At 38.7% G+C, this 21128-nt stretch overlaps 1 protein-coding gene across 1 annotated transcript in view; it reads right to left on the reverse strand.

The window, feature by feature from the left end:
- Positions 1–2255: 2255 nt before the first annotated feature.
- DACH2 (dachshund family transcription factor 2) overlaps positions 2256–21128 on the reverse strand; it is a gene marked incomplete at both ends in the record, with an annotated part of 865383 nt that continues 846510 nt past the window's right edge. The window contains one exon of the mRNA XM_079765880.1: positions 2256–2305. Coding sequence (XP_079622006.1) covers positions 2256–2305 — 50 coding nt within the window. The remainder of the gene's footprint in view (positions 2306–21128) is intronic.

Below are 21128 nucleotides of genomic sequence, written 5' to 3' on the forward strand. Positions count from 1 at the left end.
GTAAGAAGGCACAATTGGAAGTTTGTTGGTAGAGTGGGGCCTTTATTGCCAAATCCCTTGGGATATATATAGTAGTTAGTTGAAAAGAGTGATAATTGAATCCCCAAAATGGTTAGGTGCTTTCATTTGATATGGGAAGACTTCCTTAAACTACAATTGTAATTATAGATGAAGATAATATGAGTATGTCTGAAGGTGGGAGCAGTTGTGTTCCCCCACTACCTCATAAGCAATGAACTTAAGATTAGAGTCCCTGAAGTTTGCATGGGGCTGATCTAGCCACATTTGCAGGATGAATATTAACTATGTTCCCCAAAGATAATGCAAGGGAAATGGTGTAACATTGGTCCTCCCTACCCTAAAAGAAGGTTTATACCTGAGAAAGAATTGATTAACAGTGAAACCACTGCCTTGTAATGAATATATTTCTATCCTACCCAGACTATTTTCTTAAGGCTAAGAGTATTATTATTATGTTGGAGGAGGCAGGAAGTGGTGAGGAGGAGGATGTGGAAGTGTGGTCCAAGTTTTGCATTGAAATGGCAACAATCTTATAACAGGAAACATGGTAGTGCAGAGCGGGCTTCACTCCCAGTATTTTCCTTGTTGTTTTTCTAGATGGGCCAATGAACTGGGCTCCAAAGAACTAGTTTCTTCCATTTCCAAAAAGTCCTAGCCATCATTTAACCCAGAATCAAGTCACCCCCATAAATGTTAATATAGTGTGGATAACTACTACCAGATGAGGCTAAACCACAGACAGTATTGGGTACCTGGATCCCTGAGAATTGGGAAACTAATGACATAGGCTTCCTCTGGTTATTACTTTAAGCATTCAATAAAGTAAGCTTACTTATCATATGCTTGACTATTTGGTACCCTGCTTATTGTGCTAAGGTTGTGGAAGGCATACTACTAGAGTAGGCTTGCTTAGCCAACAACAATAGCTTGTAATCTTCTCAAGACTCTTAAAATTTCCATAAATGAGGATGGTGAAAAAAGAAGAGATTGTGTGGGAAACATCTGTGGAATTAAGCAACATAGTTCCAAACTAGAAGACTCAAAGTTTTTGCCTGACTAGCTAGAAGCACTCTGAGATACAATATACTAGTATCTTTCACAAGATAAGGTGAGGAGTGGAAATGTTACTGTGTAGGAAAAACTGAGAGGCTCCTTGGTGAACCAGAATTTGGGTGGGCTTCAGAATTTTAGTGGAAATGAACCAAAGAAGTGGTGCAGACAGATTTGGTAAATTATAAGGCAGGGCTATGGTATTAGGCATTTAAAAAGTATCTAGCTTTGATTTTTCATTAGATATAATAGATAATTGTGATATACAGGGAGACCTGAAATTTCTTTGGGTCAGAGTAGATATATGATCCTTCCTGCTTTTATTTATTTATGTATTTATTTATTTATTTATTTATTTATTTATTTATATAATTTTCTTCACTGAAGTTGGTTCGAGAAGAAACATTTTAGTAAAAAACAGATATTCAGAAGAGTTTTCAGTCTTGATTAACCACGTTTTTCCTGCTTCCCTGTATAACCCTTCCTCCTAGAAGCAGGTTCACTAAGTATACAGCCAGAAATAGGAAATCTAGTGTGATTCAATAGAACAATTGAGGACAATACTATTGGCTTATTTAAACAGGTGAACTGAAAATAAGATGTAAGTTCATATTTGTTTGAAAATAACCAAATCAGTGGAAGCTTTCCAAATGCTTTCCTAGTTCTTATATTTTGATTTGGTCAATGGCTTTTCTTCAATGACTGCAGTTGGCAACTTGAAAATAAAAACTCAATGACAATCAACAAAGTCAAAATGCTTTTATTTATACTGAAGTTTAGCAAGTACATTTTTTTAACAAAGAAGTTGTACTTTTAACTTAATATATCATAGAACAGAGAAACATACATATAAATTTCTAGTCTCTAACACAATACCACATTTTTTCTTTTAAAGACAAAAGGCCAAGCTGAAGTGAACATAGAAAAGCATCAAATATGGTCAGATTACTTAAACCATAAGAATTTAGCTCATATTCTTAAACGGGTCAATCTAATGCGAGGACAAGTTCACATCATTACTTTTAAAATGCACACACATTCCTTTTTTATAATTAGACTGAATAGCTGTTTTAGTAAACAAAATTTTGCTGATAAACATAACTGAAATAACTCCATGTTGTGGAGTTCCAGAGATAAACTGTAATCACAAGCATCTTCATTAATGTAAAGCCAGTGAGGACATTTCAGGCTGAATAAAACAGTTGTGACATTGCTAAACAGTAACAGTTACCTCCTTAAAAAAAAGAAAGAAAACAAGTTAGTTCTTCTGAGGAATAATTCTGATATGTGCTTAAAAACACAATTTCTACCTTTAGAAACCTAAATGATCTGATGTAACTGGCTTGGTTTATTACTGGTAAAATTTTAAATTGCTTAACATTTCTATATGTCAATATGCCAGTTTTCAAAGATGCCTCAAGTTTCATGATACAGCTTCTCTTCTTTCCACAGCACTGGAGACATTGAAGACTGATGGGTTTTTTCATAAATTGTGTTGCCTCTGCATTACTTTGGCTTTTGTACATAATGGTATATTTGAGATCCCTAGCCTTTACCAAAACAGAGAGAAAGGAGTATCCACTCATGATGTAAGGTAATGTCTGATTTGTACATTTAGAATTTCCTCTCCCCAGGTTAACCCTAAAAACTGTGCATACTGCATGAAGGGAGAATAGTTCTGATTATTATTTTAATCAGTGTTTGGTCAAGTCAGTATCTATTTAAATGTTGGTAATCAAATGAATGCATACAATTCTAGAGTTAGAAAATATTTGATGGTGTGGGTAAAACTATAATTGGAAAATTTTTCAAAAAATGAATCTACCCCTTTTTGTCTAACCTTTCTCTCTTCCATAGTCATGGGTTATGGCCTGACTTTCTAGCCAACAACCTCATAAAAATTGGTCAAAAAAAAAAGAAAAAAACAGAAAAGAAACGGTGGATGATCAGTACAAATCCATCACTCATGCTTAAGAAACACTAAAAGTCTATTTTTGTGGGTTAAATGTATCATCTTCACCTATAAAGGAGATTTGCATTATCATTGTTGAACTGATATGTCTACTCTAAAATATTAAGTCCAATCTTGTCAAAACTTAGCATTGTCAGGAGGAAAATATATCCTTTTTAAGCCTTGTATATACTATCTTTAAAATAGTTATTCTTTTGTGTAGAAGGTATTATGGAGTGTCAGGGGAATTCTGTGGAGAGTACCACTGAGCCAAAAATAAAGATGTGGTAAGGAATAGAAGAATAAAGGAATTTGTGTTTATGTTGGTCAGATGGCCTGGAGGGTCAGACTTCATTAGAGGGCAACCAGACAAAGAGCCTATGGAATTTATCTGAACTTTTCCAGTGACCAGAAGAAAACAAAACTTGAAGTTTTGGAAACTGTCTAGTCATCAGCCACAGCTGGAGAATGTTCAGACTCCTGTGTGGCATCTGAGAATATTCATTTTGATAAAATTCACTGGATAGTTGCTCAGTTTTCCAGTCTACATCATCCTCTGCATACAAAACCTAAATGTCAAAGGAAAGTTCTTCAACATCAAATGGCAGACAGTCATTTTACCATGATTGAAAGGTATACAATGTAGCTAAAACTTAAATCATGCCATACAAATTGTGAACATTACAAACTTGAAAGCAATGAAAAAACAAAAATATATCCTGTAAAAAAGGTACATAAATGTAGAACAAATGTCAAAAAGCAATCATCATTTGTCCTTTAGAAAAATGAAATTTCTTAAAATATCCCTCCTTTTTATTTTTAATTATACTTCTTATAAAAAAGACAAACATTTCTGTCCACATCCTTCATTAAATGTGCCAGTTTATAAGGCTTATCAGGAACTCTTTCCACAGCAGCTCAAAAATCCAAAGAAAAACTAGGCCAGCAAAAAGAAGACAGTATTAATATGAATGAATTTTTCTACCCAGAATACAATTAAATTGAGATTTCATAGTAACAAAACTTTTTCTCTTAACTTAGAGAATAGTAGCAAAATAGACTTTTGTGTAGCATGCTGTATAATGTTGACACAGATTCTGTTATTGTTTTACATATACCAAAGCAGAGTGATCATAGGGAGGAGCCAATATTGACCTGCTAACTGACACTGAATCTTGGAGCAATCTCTAAGTTTACCACATTTCAATTTCAAAATGCATTTCAGCTATAATATGAGTGATTTATCATTTAGTAGTAGCTGTCAAAGTAAACTCCTAGATAAAACAAAAACATCTTGAAACATAAACAGAGGAGAGCTATGGCTGAATATCAATCCAAACCCGGCATGCTCATTTCATTAGAAATCAGCTAATTAGTAGTTAAATGTTTCATGTTTTTAAGGGGGTTTGTACTTGAGCTCTAAACAGAGATGATCTAATATGCATTTTCCATGTAAACAAGATTAAAGATCAGGAGGAGCAAGGAACAAAGCCTCTCTGGAGGAATGTTAGGGAGCTTGGGAACTTACAAGGAGGGACACACACTGATATTTGTGGAGAACTGACAGTTTATTGCTTTAAAATTTATTAGATAAGTAAAAGGGGAAATTTGATACACATAAATGTGACCATTGTAAAAGTAAAAATGAAAGCCCAAACAGTCCTTCCCTTAGCACAAGTACTGCCTGACATAGGCAAACCCCATGACACAGGAGATGAGCCTCTGCTGATCAGTTGAGTTATCTCCAAAGGGCCACACCTGACAGTACCAAATTTAAATAAATGTGAGACTTGCCTTCTGTGATATGTATTTGAAGCTAATTAAAAGGAAAATGCTAAAATTAGGTGTCATAAAGGCCAGAAGAAAACACATGAGTATTTGTTATAGTTCAACCAAAGTCAATTAAACATACCTATTTATAAAAAGACACTAGTTTGTTTTTAAGTGACTTAATTTGAAAATTCTGTTCAATTTCCCCTATAGTTCAATATATGTTGCTTGCTTATCAAGTAATGAGACATATATGGTTATTTTTAACCATGCATCTGTGTTATTCACTTCAGATATTTGGTATTAATATTTTTAATTAAATTAAAAAATTATTTGCATCAGTCCTTCATGGTTTATTTCTAATTTGCATTATTACACTGATTTCAGTTAAAACAGCCCACCTACTCTACACAAGTAGACTTTCTACAGTCTGTAGAGAGCACCTGAAGCCAAATGCCTGTGCCATAGAAGAAATTCCTTCAGATCATGGAACAACTGGAATATCATATTGATATAAATTAATGTAATATTTAGAAGTGTGTAGGGTAGGTGGCCATCTCAGCAGAAACTGCATGTAGTGCTACAGAGAACTGATTATTATTGCCCTTTTACATAAGATAAGTGGTGCTTCTGTTACAACTTAATTCTCAGGCAGATATAAAAATAACAATGGATTACATTTTGCTTGTGTAAGGAGGGAACTTTAGGAGGGGCACTGAATCTTTTTAATCACTAGAGTAACATTTAACACATTGTAATACTATTCTATTAGATTCTTAGGAAGCATAAAAATGATGAGAACAGGTATTAGCAACCAGCCTTTGGCCAAGTCTCCATTAAATAAACACTTAAAAAATATGTGAGGCCATTTCCTGGATAATTCAAGCCAAACAACCCATTTGGTTCTAATCACTGGAACATTTTAGGCACCTTGCCATGTGTAGAGCAGAAGGTGAAAAATGGAAAATATCTATGATGAGACTGACCCATCATATTTGCCTTTCTCCTTTCTTATGCCTATATATTTTTCAGCTGTTTGCTTGATGATAGCTTAATACAGATGAAGCAGAATTGAATAAGGGATGAGATCAGAAAAGAATTAAAGGGGTATTTTTAGTAACTCGGGTATGTGGTTATATCATTGCCTTCTTTACAGATTAGGAATGTGCTAGTAGAAAGGGATTGGTTGAGTTGCTCCACCACCAACAGATTAAAGGAAAAACTAGGCATGGTAATAACTACAAACTAGAGCTCTCTATATTCCCTTAGAGAGCACTACAAGCAATGTGCATCTTTTAGAAAGGTGAGCGCTAACGCAGTCATAACATATATTCATCATTTGCACAAATGAATTACCTCCTCACATAATTCCTGTTAAATTCCAGGTCAGCCAAATATAAAACTATTTCATAGTAATCAGAGTTTGAAGTGGTTATATCTACATTTTTATTTCTGCCATGTCATTTAGAAATAGCATTTTCTGTCTTAAAAATTATTTCACTTTCTTAACTCACTAAGACCGTGGTCGGCAAACTGCGGCTCGCAAGCTACATGTGGCTCTTTGGCCCCTTGAGTGTGGCTCTTCCACAAAATACCACGGCCTGGGCGAGTCTATTTTGAAGAAGTGGCGTTAGAAGTTTAAGTTTAAAAAATTTGGCTCTCAAAAGAAATTTCAATTGTTGTACTGTTGATATTTGGCTCTGTTGACTAATGAGTTTGCCGACCACTGCACTAAGATATTGTGTGGATTAACATGATAATCTTTTGAAGCACTATGAATTCCATAGAAGAAAGGGATTATAGAAGTGTAAAATATCATAATTAATCATCATTATGATTATCTGCTAAAAATGTGTAAAGCTCATTCTCTAGTACATTTTTCCTGTACGTGCAAAGTTCTATTTACTGGTAATGAACAAACAGTAATTGGCGGTTCCTTCCATATTTTAAGAATTTGAGTATGAATTCTAAAGAATTACACTAGATAAGCAAGTAACTGCTACAGCACCCTATTAGCTCCTATGATTAGTTGGAGTTCTGGCATCAGTGTTCAGGCTGCAAAGAAAAAAATAAAAAATACTGTATCAAAATTTCATTCCAACAAAAAGCAAATCTAATATCTACTCAATGAAATTCACTGTAAACCACAAACTAGCTTTATAGTATGTTGCTGTGCTATATATGTCCAAGATTTTAATAAATCTGTGTGCAATAAAAGTATTATTTTATTAGGCTTATTTCTTAATCATATATTCATTGATGTGGGTCTCATTCAATTAAAACTGAAATTATACAAAGGCGAGCAAACTGTAGATTTATAGTAGTTTAAACTTAACCTTAATCTCTGGGGTGATATTGACAATATAAAAACGGTGTAAATGATATTCCCTCACTCTAAAATATGCTTATGAGCCCCTTGTGCATGTTCTACTACTTTACAACCTGCAGTGAAATGCATAACTAGCTTAATAAGCAAGGCATCTGGAAAGGTTTTTTTTTTTTTTTTCCCCTTCACAGACTGAAACATGAGTATAGATCCACACCATTTTCTCTGAGTCAAAATCTTTGTTAATAATTGCAATTTGCCCTCAGGATGCAATTTTCTTCCCTGACAGAATGGTTATTGAAAAGTAACTTCTTACTACTTTTTAAAACTACCAATAAATGTGTCTATAATGTTTTTTGAAGGTTTAAACTTATGTTTAGAAAAAATTATTTTCCCTACCCAGGACTGTGGTTTTATTTTTATGTGTGTGTTTTTTTTTTTTTTTTTTTGCTCCCCCTCCCAAGTGTTTAATCACCTCTTATTCACTTTTATAAACAACACGATTTTCTTATCACAAGCATACTTTGGACTACCAAAACTTTCTTTCGAGGTAGCTAACTTATTCATGAACTAATAGCAATATTTTATACATGATTTTTCTTTTTTCTGGTAATTTCTCCATCTTTCTCTCCAGGGCACAGCTTACAGATAACCCTGCTCAAACAAAATTTGGCCCCTCTGTTTGTAAAGACTCAAAATCCCAGGAAATATAATCCTATTGACCTAGCTCAGGTCAATCAAGCATCCTCACTATTTTTTTTTAAATAGCACTCTTCTTCTCTACCTGAATCCTGACTCAATTGAGAAAAACATAAAGGAATAAGGCCAAAGAAGATGAAATATCATCTGTATTATGGAAAAGTATTTATTTATTTATGTATTTATTTATTTTAATTGAATGTATTAAGATGACATTTGTTAATAAAATTATACATATTTCAGGTGTACAATCCTATAATACATTGTCTGTATATTGTATTGTGTGTTTACCATCCCAAGTCAAATCTCCTCCCATCACTATTTATCCCCCTTTACCTTCTCCTACTTCCACCCATGTCCCCTTCCCTCTGGTAATCACCATACTATTGTCTGTGTCTATGAGTTTTGTTTTTTAAATATTTTGATTGATTTTTGGGAGAGAGGAAGGGAGAGATAGAAACATCAATGAGAGAGGAAGATCATTGATCGGCTGCCTCCTGCATGCCCCCTACTGGGGATTGAGCCTGCAACCTGGGCACTGCCTTAATCAAGAATAATACTGGAGACCTCATTTCTGGCTGATGCTCAACTGCTAAACCACACTGGTGGGCTTTTTTATTTTTTATTTTTTTGCTTAATTTCTTTACCTTTTTCACCCAGCTCCCTCTGACAGTTGTCACTGTGACAACTGTCACTTCCCCTCTGACAACTGTCACTCTCTTCCAAATCTGAGTTTATTTTTGTTTTGTTTGTTAATTTGGTTCATTAGATTCCACATATGAGCAAAAATAGGTCAGTGTTTTCCCTATAAAAGTTTAAGATATATGGTTTCTCTATTAGATGTAGTGCCAGTGGAGGAAACAGTGAGTAACATGAATCAAATTCTCCCAGGATTTAAATTATGCAACAGTTGTAAAATATATACATTTGGCAGATGTGTTCATCTTTTTCACCCAGCATCCCAACCCAGCTAAGTATTGCATTTTGTGTTTTTTTTAAGTTGCTTAATTAGTGGTGTGTTTTAATTTTCAAGTGGATACTATATTATTTGGCATTAAACAAGAACACACTAGAAAAATCATGTTTTCCAACCTGAAAAAAGAGAGCTAAAACAATGTGCTGATTAATGTTCTACTTCAATCTTAGGTTCAATCCCAATTAAACATGCAATTAATTGCATAAACTCTACTTCCATTGTGGAAACATTTTCAGAATGTGACATTCTCAGAACAAATGAACAAACGTAGTGAGATTAGTTTGAGGTAATATAAATATAAAGCTACCAATCTGAGAATAGGAAAAGTAGACCATTGTAAGATAGGGGCAGATAATAAAATAAAATAGTATTTGATTTCTCTTTGTCCAGAGAAAAGCATGGATTTAAAGTCATTTTTTAGAAGGGCTGGTCTAGTGTTTATTTTATAATGTGGATCCTTTTAAAAATAACAAGGTTTCTTGCCCTAGCTTGTTAGGCTCAGTGGATCGAGCATCAGACTGTGGACTGAAGGATCCCAGGTTTGATTCTGGTCAAGGGCACATGCTTGGGTTGCGGGCTTGATCCCCAGTAGGGGACCTGCAACAGGCAGCTAATCAATGATTCTCTCACATCATTGATATTTCTATCTCTCTTTCCCTCTCCCTTCCTCTCTGAAATCAATAAAGATATATATATATATTAGAGGCCTGATGCACGAAGATTCATGCAAGAATGGGCCTTCCTTCCCCTGGCTGCCAGCACTGCTTCGCTTCGGCCGGTGCTGCCTTTTTGCTCTGGCCTGGAGCTGCCTTTCTGCCTTCCCAGACTGCCCAGAGGCCCAGAGCGGCTGGGGCATTGCGGAATGCCTGCGTCATCACCATGGTGATGACGCAAACGTCCTGCCCCAGCCACTCAGCACCAGTGTATGCAAATTAACCCCATCTTTGTTGGGTTAATTTGCATACTCACTCCTGATTGGCTGGTGGGTGTTGTGAAGGTATGGTCAATTTGCATCTTTTATTAGTGTGTGTGTGTATATATATATGGATTCTTTAAAAATAATGAAAAATCAAGGTTTCTTGAGAATAATAACCACTTGCCTTTTTTAAAATATATTTTATTGATTTTTTTACAGAGAGGAAGGGAGAGGGATAGAGAGCTAGAAACATCGATGATGACAGAGAAACATCGACCAGCTGCCTCCTGCACACCCCCTACCGGAGATGTGCCCACAACCAAGGTACATGCCCCTGACCGGAATCAAACCTGGGACCTTTCGGTCCGCAGGCCGACGCTCTATCCACTGAGCCAAACCGGTTTCGGCCCACTTGCCTTTTTGTCCTTAAATTTTTCTTACATATTTTAATAAAAACAAATAGAAGTACAGATCATCTGTTCTTTATTAATTCTATCATAATGAATTATGAAACTCTCTTACTTGCTTTTGAACATTTTGTTTTTGTGAATTAATTATTTAATATACCCTTTCCCGTTATTTAATCTCTAGTTCTTGTAAGACCCACCCTGAAAACAGAGCATTGATACCCATATTCTCTAATATGGGGATAAAATATAACCCAAAGAGGCCCATACCAAGACACATCATAATTAAAATGCCAAGGGTTAAAGACAAAGAGAGGATCTTAAAAGCAGCAAGAGAAAAGCAGCTAGTTACCTACAAGGGAGTGCCCATATAACTGCAGCTGATTTCCCAACAGAAACTTTGCAGGCCAAAAGGGAGTGGCAAGAAATATTCAAAGTGATGAATAGCAAGGACCTACAATCAAGATTATTCTGTCCAGTAAATTTATAATTTTGAATTGAAGGTCAAATAAAGAGCTTCACAGACAAGAAAAAGCTAAAGGAGTTCATCACCACCAAACCAGTATTACTTGAAATGATGATAGGCATTCAAGAAGAAGAAGAAGAAGAAGAAGAAGAAGAAGAAGAAGAAGAAGAAGAAGAAGAAGAAGAAGAAGAAGGAGGGGGAGGAGGAGGAGGAGGAGGAGGAGGAGGAGGAGTAGGAGGAGGTAAGAAGAAGGAGAAAAAGAAAAGAAGAAGAAATAAAAATATGAACAATAAAATGGCAATATATAGATATCTATCAAGAATTGAATCTAAAAATTAAAATAAACAAGCAAGGAATCTAATGCACAAAATAAACTGAAGAATAAAATGGAACCAGAGGCATGGAAACATGAAACAGACTAATGAATCTCAAAGAGAGGGGGGAGAGAGGGTAGGGAGAGATTAACCAAAGATCTAATATTCATACTAGAGGTCCGGTGCATGAAATTCATGAAAGGGTGTGTGTGTGTGTGTGTGTGTGTGTGTGTGTCCCTCAGTCCGGCCTACACCCTCTCCAATCTGGGACCCCTTGGAGGATGTCTGACTGCTGTGAGATTGTGCCTAAACTGGCAGTCGGACATCCCTCTCATAATCCGGGACAGCTGGCTCCAAACTGCTCACCTGCCTGCCAGCCTGATTGCCCCCTAACCACTCCCCTGCTGGCCTGATTGACACCTAACTGCTCCCCTGCCTGCCTGATCTCCCCCAACTGCCCTCCCCTGCAGGCCTGGTCACCTGCAACTGCCCTCCCTGCCAGCCTGATCACAGCAAATTGCCCTCCACTGAAGGCTGGGTTGTCCCCAACTGCCCTCCCCTTCCTGCCATCTTGTGGTGACCATCTTGTGATGGCCATCTTGTGGTGGCCATCTTGTGATGGTGTCACGGCAGCCATCTTATGACAATGTCACGAGACACCAACTAGGCTTTTATTATATATGATATAGAGTACCTTATAGTCACAGACAATATGGTGGTGAAGGCCTGTAGCAGAGTGGGAACTAGGTGGAGGGGGGTAATTGGGGGGAAAGGGGGCACATCTGTAATGCTCTCAACAATAAATATTTTAAATTAAGAAAATTAAATATATATTTACCATAACTATATACTGAAGAGTATATGTTACATCAATTATATGCCAAATATATCACCCCTACTAAAATCTACACATGTTATTCATATGTATTTTACAGGACATAGTAATAATAATATATAAATATATATTTTTTTTCATTTTATTGATTTTTATTAAGGTATTATATGTGTACATATCTTACCATTGCCCCCCCACACCCCACATAATAATATATTTCAACTGTCACACTTATCAGAGTATCAATCTAACTTATTGATGAGGAAGCTTAAGCAAATTTTATTATTACTATTTTACTAAAATTAAGTTAGAGAGAGGTTTAATTTCTCAAGGTTAGTGATTGAGTTAGCCTGTTAGTAACTGAGAAACTGTGACTAAAGGACCACTGTTTTCCCAACCACTTCATTGTGCTTCCCATAGACTAGTTATAAAATGACAATGAAAGTGCATGTGTCCAGTAAACCGACCTGCAACTTTTTAATAAATATATTCTTTATTGTTGAAAGTTTTACATATGTCTCCTTTTTCCCCCATTGACCTCTGCCTGCCCACTCCCATCTCCCAGCACATGTCCCCACCCCCCTATTTTCTGTGTTCATTGGTCATGCTCATATGCATGGATACAAGTCCTTTGGTTGATCTCTTACCCCACCCCTCACCCTCCTCTGCCTTCCCTCTGAGGTTTGATGATCTGTTCGATGCTTCTATGTCTCTGGATCTGTTTTTGTTTATCAGTTTATGTTGTTCATTATATTCCACAAATGAGTGAGATCATGTGATATTTATCTTTCTCCAACTGGCTTATTTCGCTTCGCAAAATGCTCTCCAGGTCCATCCATGCTGTTGCAAATGGTAAGAGTTCCTTCGTTTTTACAGCAGCATAGTATTTCATTGTGTAGATGCACCACAGTTTTTAATCCACTCATTTGCTGATGGGCACTTAGGCTGTTTCCAAATATTAGCTATTGTGAATTGTGGGATATAGGCAACTTTTGAACCTAGAAGTACTTGAATTCTACTTTCCAGCAGGGAAGATAAAGGCTGGAAAGGAGAAGAAATAAAAACGAATATTTATGGAACACTATGTTAGTAGGTACATGTACTTAGCCATTCTAAGCACTTATGCCACATGTGAAATGAATTCTTTCACAGCTTCTTGTTGATAATGTCATGGTGAAAAGTAGAAAGCTACTTGTATTTTTATGCCAAACTTCTAAAAAATCAAAGGTCGTATCACCCACCTTTAAGAAGTAAGTTACAAATGTTTTATAAAGGTCAAATTTATTTGGGTTTTGTATAGGATGCATATTGTAAATATTTTTATGTAAGATTTAAAAGCACAATAAATTCCCTTTATACTTCTTTAGTCCTTTTGAATGCCAAACTAATAGAAAAAACACTAGAAATTCTTATTTCAAATGATTCAAAATATGAAGGAAAATGAAAAACATTAAATGTTTACTTAATCAATATTAAAAATGACCATATCCAACACAGTCATTGAAGTTTGAATGCAGTTACTGATACTGTTATAATTAACCCAGTTATTAATTAACTAGAGGCCCAGTGCATGAATTCTTGCACAAGTGGGGTTCCTTGGTTTGGCCTGCAGGATCAGGCTAAAACTGGCTCTCTGACATCCCCTGAGGTGTCCTGGATTGTGAGAGGGTGCAGGCCAGGCTGAGGGACCCCACCAGTGCACGATCAGGGCCAGGGAGGGATGCGGGAGGTTGGCCAGCTGGGGAGGGACCATGGGAGGGCTCCAGGGCATGTCTGGTGTGTCTTGCTCAGTCCTGATCGGCCAGACCCCAGCAGTAATCTAACCTACCAGTCAGAGCATCTTCCCCCTGGTGGTCAGTGCACATCATAGTGAGCCGTGGTCAGTGCACATCATACGCACATCTTAGCATATAATTAGCATATTACACTTTGATTGGTTGAACAGATGACTGGATGACTAGACACTTAGCATATTAGGCTTTTATTATATACTAGAGGCCTGGTGCATAAAATTCTTGCACTCGGGGATGGGGGTCATCCCTCAGCCCAGCCTGCACCCTCTCACAGTCCAGGAGCCCTCGCAGGATGTCCAGCTGACATCCTTAGCACTGCCATGAGCCCAGCTTCTGGCTGAGTGGCGCTCCCACTGTGGGAGCACACTGACCACCAGGGGGCAGCTCCTGCATTGAGTGCCATCCCCCTGGTGGTCAGTGCGCATCATGGCGACCAGTCATTCCACCGTCGGGCTCAAACCAGCTCTCTGATATCTAACGAGGGGTCCCAGATTGCAAAAGGGTGCAGGCTAGGCCAAGGGTCCCCACTGGTGCACAATTGGGGCCAGGGAGGGATGCAGGAGGTTGGCCAGCCAGGGAGGAACTGTGGGAGGTCTCCAGGGTGTGTCTGACCCATCTCGCTCAATCCTGATTGGCTGGACCCCAGCAGCAAGCTAACTTACCAGTTGGAGCGTCTGCCCCCTGGTGGTCAGTGCATGTCATAGTGATTGGCCGACCAGTCGACTGTCTGCCCCATGGTGGTCAGTGCACATCATAGCAAGCAGTTGAGCAGCCTTAGCATATCATTAGCATATTACACTTTGATTGGTTGAACAGCCAACTGGATGACTGGACACTAAGTATATTAGGCTTTTATTATATAGGTTGATAACAGGAAAGGTGCAAAGAGAAGCTGCAATTTAGACACATGTTCTGTAAAGTCTAAATAACTTACAAAGGGTGCTTGTTTGTCAGTCACACCTGGGAGCAGGTCATTGGCCAGAATAGGCTCGACTACTGCAAGAGAATAAAATCTCAGATACATAAGCTCCAGAAAGAAGGAGTCCCTTCTGTTCTCTCTTGCTGCTCTGCCTGACTTGGGTGACTCTCTTACTCTGCACTCGCTGACATGGCCCACAGCTAAGTGGACCCCACATACAATGGACTGATGGACTAAAATTAGCATGATGGGCTGGCTGGTGTGGCTTAGTGGTTGAGTGTTGACCTGTGAACCAGGAGGTCATGGTTTGATTCCTGGTCAGGGCACATGCCTGGGATGCAGGCTCAATCCCCAGCACAGTGGTGCAGGAGGAAGCTGATCAATGATTCTCTCATCATTGATGTTTCTATATCTCTCTCCCCCTCCCTTGCTCTCTCTGAAATCAATAAAAACATATTTTTAAAAAATAAAATAAAATTAGGATGATGCTAGGCCAGATTTAATTCCACCATAGAACAGAAACTTTGGACACAAACTTTGCTTCTAACTCTACTGAAGATCCAGCAATACCTTTTCCAGGACTGCTTTAAAGGAAATGGGACTTTGGAAAATGAGTGATATAACTCCATAGAAATAAAACTTTCTACCATATCAATCCTCCTATGGGGGCCTCCAGAAATTCTTATTCCAGGAGTGCACCAAAAACCCCACTCTTACTAGTAAGAGAGAAATTCCACCTGCAATTCTCCGATAAACATTACCAGGATATTGTAAATTTTGAATTGCAGATTTTGCCTCATTCATCTTAAATGATTACTCACCAATGCTGAGATCAATGACATTCATTTGTATTGTTTTCAAGAAAATAAGAGCCCTCAAATATTTACAGAAGAATAGGGAAATAGAAAAGGAAGACATAAAATATGTGTACATAGAGGATTTGGTAAAAATGTTAACCAAATAACGATTTACATTACTAAGATAAAGTAGATGCCATCTTAGGTATGTGGTTATTGCCAACGTTAATGTTCAAACATTAAACAAATAAATCATAAACTCTGACAATTAATAGATTGGGGGACTTGAAAGAGGAAGGAAGTATGTATAAAATTCTAAAGAATTCTTTTTCTTAAATCACTTTAATTTTCAAAATGGAATGTTATATAGCTATTATGAGAAAGAATTCCCTAGGATGAACAAATAAAAGTTTATGTTAATGACTCACTGCATGAAATCCTGGCCTAAAATTATATAGCTGAGGATCTATTGAGGTCTAGTTCTGATATAGTGATATGAGTTTACACACAAATATAAAATTTTCTATTACTATTTCAACTTTTCTATGCAGTTTTAAATAGAAAAAAGAGATGCATAGCATTCGTGTAATTTTTCTAAGTATCAACCCCAATCTCTGAAAATTTTTAAGGCATTAGTGATTATTAAATTACTAGAAGCCCAGTGCACAAAAATTGTGTACTGGTGGGGGGTGTGGCCTGCTGGGATCGGCCCACTGTGGGAGTGCCACATCCCAGTCAGCCGAGCGACTGTGGACCTGCCCTTTGAGTGGCTGCTTCCTGGTCTGGCATCTTCTGTGGAGCCGGAGAACTTGCCTCTCCAGGGGACCCCATCTGGGCCAGGCCCAGGGACAATAGCACTGAGAGGTGGCGGAGTAGGCCTCAGTTCCACAGCAGCCACAAACCCGCCTCCCAGCCTCCAGGGTCACCTCTGCGAGCACGGTGGTAGTGCTATGCTGCTTGTGGGTTTCTGGAGGAGGTGGCAGAGAGCGAGAAGGAGGACCCTGGGATGAGTTGGCAATGATCACAGCCCAGGTTCCTGCTTGTCGGCCCGGGGTTCACAGCAGGAGCAGCCGTTCATCCCAGTCAACCGAGTGGTACTTCCACTGTGGTAGTGCACTGACCACCAGGGGGCAGCTCCTGCATTGAGCATCTGCCCCTTGGTGGTCAGTTTGCATCATAGCAACTGGTAGACCAGTCATTCTGGTCATTCTGCCATTCAGTTGCCTGGCTTTTATTATATAGGATACTTGGTTTTAGACTGTTTTGGTTAATTAACTACAAACTGTTGAAGGCTTCCCCCACCCTAGCCCTGTTGTGTTGTTTTGCATGGATAATATTATATAGTCCTATTAAATATATTCTGCTAACTGTGAGAGATTTTTAAATGTATGAATTGAAAGTAACATTATAAATATGGAATGATGGTGAGAACAATGGGAGAGGGAATTAAGATTCCTGTGTTTCAGAACCCACTGTCAATAGCAAGCCAACTAACATCTCTTATTTCCCTACTTACAAAATAGGGGTTATGATATCTTTCTTAGCTATCACATAGAAATAATCCTGCTAGAGCAGTGGTTCTCAACCTTTCTAATGCCGAAACCCTTTAATACAGTTCCTCATGTTGTGGTGACCCCCAACCATAAAATTATTTTCATTGCTACTTCATAACTGTAATTTTGCTACTGTTATGAATAGTAATGTAAATATCTGTGTTTTCTGATGGTCTTAGGCTCTGCAGCAGTGGTTCTCAACCTGAGGGTCGCGACCCACAGGTTGAGAACAGCTAGCAGGGTCACCTAAGACCATCAGAAAACACAGATATTTACATTACAATTCATAACAGTAGCAAAATTACAGTTATGAAGTAGCAATGAAAATAATTTTATGGTTGGGGGTCACCACAACATGAGGAACTGTATTAAAGGGTCGCGGCATTAGAAAGGTTGAGAACCACTGTGCTAGAGGATGTGTGTGTTAAGAATGGCACAAAGACAAGCTCCTCTTTCTGAAGGAATTGTTACCAATGAGATACCTAGCAATAAGCCAGGGCTTGTCACATTTTGTGCAATGGAACAGGAAAACTTAGCCAAATCTAAAAAAAAAAAAAAATCCAAGTCTTCAAAAGGAAGGGAAACTGGAGAGTAATGGGAAGGGAGGCATCTTAAACGGATTTTTAATTGTCTTATATCCAGGTATTATTGAATCTATATATGAAAGTTTCACTTAAGTCCCCTTATGCTGGAAACTGATCATTATCTCACTAATAGAAAGATGTAAAAGGCTGATCAACCTTGAAGCTCTGAAAGGTCAGAGCCAACCACTCCCTATCTAATTGAGACAATGATAACTGAGGTAACTTCCCCATCAAATAATCATGTAAAACCTTACTGATATTATAATCCACTTATTACCTGCCTAAGGGCTATGGGTGTATCCCAAACCTGCTTAAGGGTAATGGGTGTATCCTATAGTCTCAATAAAAGGGATAGCAAGGCCAGAGCCTATCGGTAGTCCTCCCACTAGAGGGGGGCTCCTGCCTGGCCCCCCATATCGCCAAATTAATACTTTTCTAATCTCTTTTCATTTGTGTGTGGCCCTTCTCCAGAACCCGAACCCTGAACTGGAACCCTGAACCAAGAGGGACGTGAAAGGGGCTCCCACACCCTTAAAAGTTACCTTTTTAAAAGTACATGCCCCACAAAATAAAAGAAAGGCACAAAGTTCACCAGGCTACCCAAATAAGAGGTATTATCTATCCCCCGAATATTCCAATTTTAGACTATTAGTTCCTCATTCCAAGTACAATGAGTAACTTGGTATAGAACTACCACATAGCCGCAATATATACTGTATGTGGCAGCAACATAATAATTCTGTTTTTTAAAGTGGTGTGACAACAATGGCATAAGATTACAGTCTTCTATGAAAATGCTGTATGTTTTCTCAATTAAAATACAAGTGTGAAAGTGAATAATAACACTTAAACTTTTAATCAGAAAAAGGCTTTCCTTTTCTATGTTTCTCATCAGATATATCTGGGATAGGTTGAATCCTAAGATTAAAAATTGTATTGCATATGTAAAGAGGATGAGGCATAAAGTAAGTGGTTAAGCAGTTATCAGAGTTGAGGTAAACAACACTTTCTATGTGATAGTCAGAAAGGCATTTTAATTAATAAATTCATTTTGTAGATTCCAAAATGCTGACTAGCAGAACAAACATATTTTGGCTTTCAATCTTCTTATATTGCTATCACTGCAACTCTAATTTCACCAATTATGTGAATGAGATATAACTAGAATTGTAACTCTTAGATCTGTAGATGAGATTTTATGCTATCATTAAAATTAGTGTGACAGAATTTCAGTCATTGCAAATATTCTATTGACAATATAGTGGTAAGTTCTGCAAGCAACCCCATGACAATCAGGGCCTAAATTATCACATAATGTAAGCTTTTCACATTCTTCTAAGAAAGAACTAAGAGAATATTGTATGCTATAATCTGATAGGTATTTCACAGAAAAAGGTATGGTTAAGAGATAGCATCAATCAAGATTTAAAAACAAAACAAAACACCTGTAGGGGATGAAGAAAATGAGAGACAAATATTTCCTGGGAAAGAAAGTGAAAAGAGGCTACCTAATGAATCTTATAGGGGGAAAAATATCTGCTGCTTTAGAGAAAAAAATATTCTGTGTAAGGGGTATGTTAGAGCCTTTCCTACTCTATGATGGTGTTTGCAATAAAAGTTTTTTCTGGCCCTGGCCAGTTTGGCTCAGTGGATAGAGCATTGGCCTGTGGACTAAAGGGTACCAGGTTCACTTCCAGCCAAGGGCACATGCCTGGGTTGTGGGCTCCATCCCCGGTCGAGGGCGTGCAGGAGGCAGCCCATCAATGATTCTCTCTCATCATTGATGTTTCTATCTCGCTCTCCCTCTTCCTTCCTCTCTGAAATCAATAGAAAAATACATATAAAAAAAGTTTTCTTCTGGGCATTAAAAGGCTCCTGCTCTTACAAGAAACATTTAGGAAGGAAAATAACCCACTTCTCACAAATTCTCTAATGTCTGACATGCTATATAGTTTACAAGAGAACATTTCCACTTTTAAATGGGAATATTAGAGTGCCTATGTATATCGTCCAACACACTAAGAGACATCAAAGGAGAGGAAAATAAATGATTAATGAGAGTAGGGCAAGAACTAGTTTGTGGGAGTTAGGAGAAATTCCTATGGAGAAAGTCTATCTGCTCCCTTTTTAGTTTTTCCTGTCATATCACATACATAGAAAGAAATCACATGTAATTTATAATTTCTAGTCCCCTTACTTGCTCCTACCATTAATTTCATTGCTATTTTATCAAATTCTGCAATGGCAGTGTTAGCCCAATGGTAATAGTTTGCAATAGGTTTTGGCATGGCATCTTAAGATTTATTGGAGGAGTGTTTTTCTAGGTTTCCAAGCAAGCAGCAAAGAGAGAAAATAATAAGGATGTTGCAAATCAAGGAAGAGTATATGCTGTTCAGATTGATTCTGAGATAATAGGCAAGAATATACATATTCATATAGATTTTATAGTATAAATATATATTAAATATTATCCTCTCTAATAAAATGGTAATATGCAAATTAACCATCACTCTGCTACATAAGCCACACCCACCAGCCAAGCCACGCCCAGCAGCCAATCAGGGCGAGTATGCAAATTAACCCCAATCCAAGATGGCTACAGCCACAGAGAGCAAGGTTTCCCAGGTAACAGAGGAAGCCAAGCTTTCCATAGCCATTGCAGGCCTAAGCCTCCACTCAAGCTACAAAGTTTCAATTATAGAAAGTAAACAAATTCAAACAAATGGCGGCAGAATGGAGCTTGAGAGAGCAGGCCAGGGTTGCCAGCGGCAACAGGGGAAGCAAAGCTTTCTGCACACCCTGGCCGGGCTCACCCACTTAAGGCAACAAAGTTTCAATTGTAGAAGGTGAATTAACTGCCACAGAAATGGCTGCAGGAGGCTTGGCTCCGCTCCAGGCTACAAAGTTTCAATTGTAGAAGGAAAATAAATTCCAGATACCAGGGGCCTCCCCTTGGGTTGCCAGGGGGCGTGGCCGGCCTGCAAACCACCACAGGCCCCTCGCTCAGGCCGCCCCACACCCCAAGGGAACCCCCACCCTTATCTGTGACACCCTTCAGGGCAAACCAGCTGGCCCCCACCCCTGTACCAGGCCTCTATCCTATCTAATAAAAGAGTAATATACAGATTGATCATCACTGCAACACACAATATAGCTGCCCCCATGTGGTCAAAGATCCTGCCCCCATGTGGACACAAGATGGCCACCACAGATGGCCAGCAGGAGAGGGCAGTTGGGAGGCACCCGGCCTGCAAGGGAGGGCAGTTGTGAGGGACCAGGCCTGCAAGGGAGGGCAGTTGGAGGTGATCAACCCTGCAGGAGAGGGCAGTTAGGGGTGACCAGGCTGGCAGAGGAGGGAAGTTGGGGGCAAACAGGCTGGCAGGGGAGCAGTTAAGCATCAACCAGGCTGGCAGCAGAGTGGTTAGGGGGTGATCAGGCTGGCAGGCAGAAGTGGTTAGGGGCAATCAGGAAGGCAGGCAGGCAAGCAGTTGGGAGTCAGCAGTCCTGGATTGTGAGAGGGATGTCCGACTGCCTGTTTAGGCCCGATCCCACCAGGAGTCCCAGTTTGGAGAGGGTACAGGCTGGGCTGAGGGACAACCCCCTGCCGTGCATGAATTTCGTGCACCGGGCTTCTAGTCTCTCTATATAAAACCTTAATATGCAAATAGACTGAATGGTGGAACAATCGGTTGCTATGACGTACGCTGACCACCAGGGGGTGCGCGCAGAACATGGTGGCCATCAGCAGCAG

This window comes from Cnephaeus nilssonii (assembly GCF_951640355.1).
Source record: "Cnephaeus nilssonii genome assembly, chromosome: X".
NCBI classification, from domain to species: Eukaryota; Metazoa; Chordata; class Mammalia; order Chiroptera; family Vespertilionidae; genus Cnephaeus; species Cnephaeus nilssonii.